This window comes from Marmota marmota, unplaced genomic scaffold, assembly GCF_001458135.2.
Source record: "Marmota marmota marmota unplaced genomic scaffold, marMar, whole genome shotgun sequence".
Lineage (NCBI taxonomy): Eukaryota > Metazoa > Chordata > Mammalia > Rodentia > Sciuridae > Marmota > Marmota marmota.
In genome coordinates, this window is record NW_025999983.1 from 9,705,027 (window position 1) to 9,713,601 (window position 8,575).

The following is an 8,575-nucleotide window of genomic DNA, read 5'->3' on the forward strand; positions in this document are numbered from 1 at the left end:
ATATATATATATATATATATATATGCCCACATGCATCCAGGTTATGTACACATATGTCCTTCCTTCTGTGCTATTGTACCCCAGGATTATTGGAGGTGGAAGACAAAGTGTCTACACAGCTCACACTGGACTCTCAGACTGACTGCACTGCAGGACATGGGTGTCATCAGCAGGATGCTGCTGCCAGGTACATGCTAGTACTGAGCTGCTTTTCTTTTCGGGAGACACACTAGAAAAAATAAGTCCTATGTTTTCCAAAAGTGAAGTTTTGAAATAATAAGAAAATGAGGAAAAAATTATTACTTCCTGTAATCAGTTAAATTAAAAAACGTCTTCCTTCTTTCATGTCACTTGTGAAAAACTGAGAGGTAAAGTTTGAGATTAAAGATATGAAAAATAAAAGCAATCATTTCAATTTAAAATGACTAATTTTATCCTTACCCTAAATTTAAGATCCATTTGCCATCTATTTAGTTTTTAAAAATTTTTTTTTTAGTTGTAGTTGGACATAATACCTCTATTTTATTTACTTATTTACATTTAGGTGGTGCTGAGGATTGAACTCAGTATCTCGCATGTGCTGGGCAAGTGTTCTATCACTGGGGCACAACCCTAGCCCCTCCACCTGCCATTGGTCCTCTCTGAGACTGGGGAGTGGCTAATCACAACTGGGGTGTAGACAGGTTGCTCCTGCTATCAGAAGGCAGTGATGCCTATAACTTGGAGCAGGCCTGAGGTAAGATTAGCTGTTTAGTTTGCATATATGTATTTTAACTCTTGTCACCTTTCTTTGTTAACTTGTGCTATCTCAATTTGTTCTCCTAAAATTAGAAAAATGTATAAAGATAAAATGTTTATTTTTAATATTAAGATCTTCCCCCAAAGTACTTTTATGGCACCATAACAAAGGACACTGCACCGCACAGTCGGGCCTCCGTCTGTGTGACACCAATCCTGGGGGACTATTTGAATCTGCCAGCACTTCATGTTTCCTTTGCAGTCCTTCGTTACACAGTTGGTAAAACTGTTTGGCGTGTGCTTGCTGGTCTGACTGCACTCTTGACTAGACTTTAGGTTGAATCCACAGCACTTAGCACAGTGGCCATAATACTGATGGTCCTTATAGACATTTGTGTATGAAGGTTCCAATGGAAGGAAAAAGTGTGAAAAGTCTGGCAGCATTCAAATAAGAACCAAGAACCGATTCAAACAGCCTATCCACAGGATTTCAGTGAGAAAGGTGTGAAGTGAATGTGGATGCAATCAGCAAGACTGCAGGCTGAAAGGGCTATGCTCATTGCTAGCATCTCACAGCTCCACACCCAAGGCCTGCTCACTAGCCAAATTATTACCAGAGCCAGGATCTGGGTGTCTGAATATAGAAAAAGGACAGGAGGAGAAACAAGGCTCAGTAGATAAAGAGCACATGTGTCATCGCTCTTGCCACTAACCAGGCTCAACACACCTCTTCTTGACTGTAGGCGTTAGCCATGGGCTAAGGATGCAGCTCAGTGGTAGAGAACTTGCCTACCATGTATAAGGCCCTGGGTTCCTTCCCCAGGACTGAAGAAAACCAAAACAAAAAAATTAATAGACTACAAGGAAACCTCTAGATAAAGGTCTTTACCATAGGCTCCCCTCACCATGCCCCCAGCAATGGACAAGCGATGGACCTTGAGAAAGACCACGTAACTTTTCCAGGTCACTAAGGACCATCTAATGCTGCTTGAGTGCTGTAAAAATTACATCCTACTGTTCTGAAACTGTTGTGGAGGCAAAGAAAGGAATGTAAATTGCTAAAAAACTACAGCAAGACATTCTTATGGTGCCACAAATGTTTTCATTGCATATACTTTAATTAAGCCTAAAAGTACATTTCCCTCATGCCTTTTAGGCAGATTTACATTTTCACAGTCTTTACCATATGTTTGGTGATATGTATATGTGCATGTGTATGGACAAATGTTTATTTTTATTTTAGAATGTTTTGTAACAAAACAATGTTGGTCCACAGTACACTGTCAAAGCAACAGCAGGCTTATTATTTTGCCTCTTTCAGTCCTGCTGTTAGATGGGCTTTATTAGGGACATTATTAAGAACAATTGCAAGCACAAATTGAAGTGGTATCTCAGACAGAGCAGTTAAATATTCCTGAATTGCATATATTTGCAGTGATTGGATAGTGAAAATGACATGTGGTCCTTCATGATGCCCTCCTTTGGTCCCCCTTCCTGAATTACCAACTCATTAAAAAAAGTGGCTATTGCACAATATAGAGCAAGAGTATAACAACTTTCACTTTAGCAAACAGCTTCTCTAGCACCAGAGCCAAAAGTTTGCTTGTAAAATTTTAAACATAAAACAATTTAGAAGACTAAGGAATGTAGAAATATTTAGTAAAAGTTAATATACAATTTCAAGTGTAATTGTTTTAGAAACAGAAAATGGGGTCAAGGATTATTTGATTTTCTTACATTTAAGTAGAAAGTGGGATTTTGATGAGCTCTTCCTACAGACTTGCTGGATGGAGACAATCTGACCAGTAAGCTAGAAGCCAGTACCCACCCTCAGTCATTCTTTGTAATTCTGAGATTAGCAAGGAGAGCATTTACACATGGTCTGTTTGTAGTGTCTTTTTTCTTTTTTTTTTTTAGTTGTAGACAGAAACAATACCTTTTATTTATTTATTTCTATGTGGTGCTGAGGATGGAACCCAGGGCCACACATTTGCTAGGCAGTGCTCTGACACTGAGCCACAAACCCAGCTCTGCAGTCTACTTTTAGTAAATTATTATTCTTAATTATTGTCTGAAGTTTTAAAGATTATTATTTTCTACCTCTGAAATTTTTCCTCTGAGCCAATGTGCGAGTGTGTTTGGAACATTATTTGAGTTTTACCTCTTCATTTAAAAGCATTACTGATCCAAAATGCCGTTTCCTATATAAAGAGAGGAGAGAAGGAAGAAAGAAAGAAAGGAAGGGGGAGAGAGAGGGAGGAGGGAAGGAGGAAGGAAAAATAACCAGGGTGGATTATGGGAAAAAAAACCCACACAATGTTGCTGCCTTCTGAGACTCAAAGCAAATAACATAGACACCCCAAAACTAAGGAGTCAACTCTCCCTGTTCTTCAGCCCTGCTTCACACATCCTGGAAGCATTGCATGTCTCATCTCGGGTTGTAATGGAAACACATCTCCAGGGAAGGCAAGAACAGAGTGCCCTTTCTTCCTCTGAAAAGGAAAACGCTGGTTGTACCAGAGCTCCGTGTGAATTTCACAAACATTTACTAGAAAGACCAACTCTTCAACCCGTCAAGCTCTATCTATTTAACCCAGTGAGCGGATAATCAATAGCAGACTCCTTCTGGGTTTTGACTAGATTGCCAGATCCCTCATAGCCAGAGTGGTCTTCCCTCTGACTCACTTTTCCTGGGCTGTGCTCTTCAATTCGTTGCCTTACAAAATTAGCCTGTTAATTAAGCCTTCTTGGCAACTAATTACATGTTAAAGATTTTTCAAAAAGATCTTTTGATTCCCTATATGAATGTAAAACAAAGGTTACTACAGCACATTACTCTCTCTCTTTTTTTTTTTTAATGACACAGAATTAACTTCTTTAGTAGGCCCAACTCTAAGGACATTAAGGCTAAAAGAATTCCCTGATACACACAATACCATTTGTTATTTATATATCATATGGAAATCACATGTATTTCAAGATTATCTGCAGTCTTGTGCAGAACACCATTTTTCAATCTCAACTGATTGCAATATAAGTACACATTATTAATCTAAAAATTCACATGCACTAACATTTCTGTAAGTTTGTTGTTAATTCAGACATATGATTTGAAAATGAAGCAGGGCTGATGTTATGCCACACCATACCCAGGTTGTATATTTATTTATTTAGGTAGGCAGTTTTGAAATGTTTCAGATGGAACAGCCCAGGACAGACTTAGCTGGGCCAAATGTACCACTTAGTCCATAGCTGCCATCAGTTCCCATGTAAATGGAGAAACAACTTGTTTGGAGAATGCCCCCTGAGTTCAGGCCCAGCATGTTTCGTGCGGGGGCACTTCACCAAACAGCTGTTACCAGAAACCAACTTTTACAATGCACATAAACAGTACTCATTTTATTACAAATGCAATCATTTATAAAGAAAACCTTTTCACGGATCAATAATAAAGAAAAAGTCTTATAAAACAAACCAACAAGCAAGCATTAATGTAGAATTAATTAATTATCCAAAAACCCCAAAAAACAAAAATAACAAACAACCAGAGCCACTTACAGGGCTTGATGGAGTCTTTGGCCAGCCTGGGCTGCTAATGCTATCGCTCTCATCTCCATGAAAGGAGGAGATGCTAGCAGAGCTGGGGGACATTGGGGAAGGGACTGGCAGGTTGCCGGGGGTTGGGGGCTGAGAAATACCCTGAGAGCTGTAGCTATCCTGTGGTAGAGGAATAAAAAAAAAAAAAAAAATGACAAAGGTAGGGCAAACTTTATTTAAAATAACAAAAAGCACATCCAGTTTAACAGACTAATTTTTATATATATGAGATATATATATAATATATATATATATATATATATATATATATATATATAAAAAGACATATACAAACACACACACAAACACATGTATAAGGTATTAAAACAACATTCTTAATTAGTATGATTTGGTAAGTTTGCTGGATGCTGGATAAGGCCACAAAGCCACCATGCTTACTTCAAGCTTACATGGAATGCTAAGCATGGGTTACCCCTTATGAAAGAAAGGAAAAAAAAAAAAGCTGTTCACCTTATTTATCAAATAAGGCAGGAAAGCAAAATATTAAGTATGTTGTTGTTGCTGGGCGGCCAAAACAGGAAGCTACAAACTGAAGGCAGAGAAAATGGCTGCAAGGATCAAAACCAGGCAAGATCCCTCACTTCTCCCCACCCCCAAAGCATTTCTCAGGTGGGTCTTTTCCCCACCCCCTCCCCCAACATGAGTTAATGCCGTAAGAACTAGTAACTTTCAGATCCACACCATGGAGGGGGTGGGGAAAGAAAAGACTAGAACATGTTGCACAAAATGAAGGCATGCAGGAGAGAAGAGACCAAGAGAACAAAAAGGGTAGCCAGCACCAGGGCAGAGTAGCAGCATGGCAGCTTTGGCCAGGCAGCGCCCACACCGCGTGCAGGGGAGGAAGTACCTTTGACTTGCTCTCGGGCTGTGGAGTGCCTTCTTCTTTGCCATCTGCTTTGAGAGGCACGGGCAGTTTGGATTCACCGGGAGACATCATATCTGCAAGACCCATAGATGCTAATCGAAAACAGGAGAAAGAGTCAGGATTATACATGTGATTTGTCCGACTGTGCTGCCAGCACTGTTACTGAGTAAGGCATGGGACACCTGAGTTTCCCTTGAAGGAAGAAAAGAAGAGAGAAATGGTAACCGGGAGCATTCTTATTTCTGAAATGTGAATAGCACCACATTTTGGCAATCCTTCTTGTAAAAAAAAAAAAAGAAAAAAAGAAAAGTGACAACCATTCTGTATGTTGAAGACCTACCCCACCGAAGGCCAACTTATTAAACATTATTTAGTTATAACAGAGTAGGCAACAAATGGAAATAAGCAACTGTTTACATGCTCATCAGGGGTTGGAAGCAAACACTAGGTATATATATCCATCCATTACCTGGGTGCCAGAGGGCTTAGTGACTTCTGATATCCTCAATTCAAATAATCTATAGTTTGTGAAATTATTTGAAACTTCTTATTGCTTCATTCAAATTTTTTATTTATTGCACACGGTCTAGTCTATAATAAGGGAAGATGATTAGCCAAATGACTTCAAAAACAATAATTGGAAAAGACTTTTTGCAGGGAAGGCTGTGCATTTCTTTGCAAGGTGCTGGGGTGTCCCTGCAGCCTGGCACACTACTTCCAGTCATCAGCCCCTCGAGAGCCACCTCAGATCACCACTGCAGGGGGAAAGTCACCCACGCAATGGGCTCCTTCTAGGCACCACAGCTTCACCAGAGAACACTTAATTTACACACATTTATCACAGATACTAACGGACATCTTCAGGTTAAAACGATGGGTTTCGATTTCTTTCTAAAGGAAGAACAAGGATTCAGCAGGGAATTGGTATAACTATCCAGGGAATCACAGCTGAATTTCCAGAGAACCCTGCTGTGAAAACCATCTGTACAACCCTGACTGGAGGGGCTTCGAGTGAGACATCAAACAGATGCGTGGAGAGGACAGTGAGGCGGGGAGGCGAGGGGGTGGGAGAGAGCATGAGCCTTATAAAGGAGGGGAAACCAGAAAACGCTCCCTGTCAGAATCACAGGAACCCGAGGTCTGATGGGCAGGACCCGGTTCACATGCTGCAAAGGCGAGAGTGCTGGCTCAGCCAGGCCGTACACACGGGGCACCATGTGCCAAGGGTGGGGGTGGCAGCTTTAAAAAAGACTCCACAGATTGCCCACTACAAAATGATTATTGCACATATTCATGTATTACTATGTTTTAGAAAATAATTAGTTTTAATTATAGCAGTGAGAGAGCGAGCAGGCTCTGGTGAATTACCTGGCAAGCTCCGTGGTGCTAATTTGCTAATATCGTTAGCATCGCTGCAGGTTGAGACCATAGGTCCTGCCAAAAAAAGCCTACCGTGCCACGTGCCCACGAGTTTACATCAGCACACTCAATAATACACTCTGAAATCCTGTATTTTCCACCATGGACACACTGGCTGGTTTTTCAAAGCCCATTCGCAGCCCAGTCAGCCCTTAAAGTCATCACAACACACACAAATCATAATTGGGATGTTTTTCTTTTTTTTCAAATTACTTTCAATACTTAGACTTTAAGAACTGGAACAAAAAGCTTTTTCAAGTGATGCAGCTGCAGAGAAAAATCTATTGGGATCAGCTAAAAATGCTGTTATTTTTGTGAATGTGTGAAACCTCAAAAAAGCAGCTGAGAGATGTTACACCAGGAAGACAGCCTTGTTCAAAGTGCTGGATTGATTTCGTGCAGTTTTATCTCTGGGGTCTAACAAAGTAAGAACCTGTACATTGGAAAACACTCCTTCCAGAAGAACAGAAGGGTCAAAAACCGGCACAAGGTGAGGAGAGGGCCCTGTGCACCACAGCTGCACAGCCCTGCTCTGTCTCTCATGAGGGTCGCAAGAACGACAGCACCCAGCTCCAGAGAACGCCGGGAGGCCGTGGCACGTGGCTTCTGCTAAGGCCTGCTTCTCCACTGGTGACGGCTTACTCACAGTTGACAGTATTTCTAAGTCATGTCTGAATATTATTTTGAAAATAGGAATAGTAATATCATATTTTATGCATTAAAGGTGTTAAAGTACACATAAGCAATTTCAAATCATAAAGAACTGGGCTAATATGTATTATGATAATTAGTGATAATTACTGACTTAAAAACCAGACTTACATGACTATAAGCATATGTTGGTTTGAAACTCCTCAAGTTTCTTCATTCTCTATTATACATTTTAAAATGGGCATTTTGATCAGAGACACGCCGTCTGATAGAAGAAAAAGTTGGCTACAATCTACATACTGTGGGGTCGGGCTCCAAATTCCTCAATAGGACACCCATAGCACAAAAGTTAATAACTAGAATCAACAAATGGGACTTACTCAAACTAAAAAGTTTTTTCTCAGCAAAAGAAACAATAAGAGAGGTAAATAGAGAGCCTACATCCTGGGAACAAATCTTTACTCCTCACACTTCAGATAGAGCCCTAATATCCAGAGTATACAAAGAACTCAAAAAATTAGACAATAAGATAACAAACAACCCAATCAACAAATGGGCCAAGGACCTGAACAGACACTTCTCAGGAGGACATACAATCAATCAACAAGTACATGAAAAAATGCTCACCATCTCTAGCAGTCAGAGAAATGCAAATCAAAACCACCCTAAGATACCATCTCACTCCAGTTAGATTGGCAGCCATTATGAAGTCAAACAACAACAAGTGCTGGCGAGGATGTGGGGAAAAGGGTACACTTGTACATTGCTGGTGGGACTGCAGATTGGTGCAGCCAATTTGGAAAGCAGTATGGAGATTTCTTGGAAAGCTGGGAATGGAGCCACCATTTGACCCAGCTATTCCCCTTCTCGGTCTATTCCCTAAAGACCTAAAAAGAGCATGCTACAGGGACACTGCTACATCGATGTTCATAGCAGCACAATTCACAATAGCAAGACTGTGGAACCAACCTAGATGCCCTTCAATAGATGAATGGATAAAAAAAATGTGGCATTTATACACAATGGAGTATTACTCTGCATTAAAAAATGACAAAATCATAGAATTTACAGGAAAATGGATGGCATTAGAGCAGATTATGCTAAGTGAAGCTAGCCAATCCCTAAAAAACAAATGCCAAATGTCTTCTTTGATATAAGGAGAGTAACTAAGAACAGAGTAGGGTCGAGGAGCATGGGAAGAAGATTAACATTAAACAGGGATGAGAGGTGGGAGGGAAAGCGAGAGAGAAGGGAAATTGCATGGAAATGGAAGGAGACCCTCAG

At 40.4% G+C, this 8,575-nt stretch overlaps 1 protein-coding gene across 10 annotated transcripts in view; it reads right to left on the reverse strand.

Moving 5' to 3' along the window:
* The window catches only part of Arid1b (AT-rich interaction domain 1B), a 407,120-nt gene that overhangs the window by 30,912 nt on the left and 367,633 nt on the right, over positions 1-8,575 (reverse strand). For 5 of the 10 annotated variants that reach the window (XM_048805918.1, XM_048805922.1, XM_048805920.1 and 2 more), the window contains 2 exons: positions 5,204-5,313; positions 4,297-4,455 (listed from right to left, as the gene is read on the reverse strand). In XM_048805918.1, the coding sequence (XP_048661875.1) occupies positions 4,297-4,455; positions 5,204-5,313 (269 nt within the window). The remainder of the gene's footprint in view (positions 1-4,296; positions 4,456-5,203; positions 5,314-8,575) is intronic. The other 5 variants (XM_048805923.1, XM_015498656.2, XM_015498657.2 and 2 more) reach the window with 3 other exon arrangements.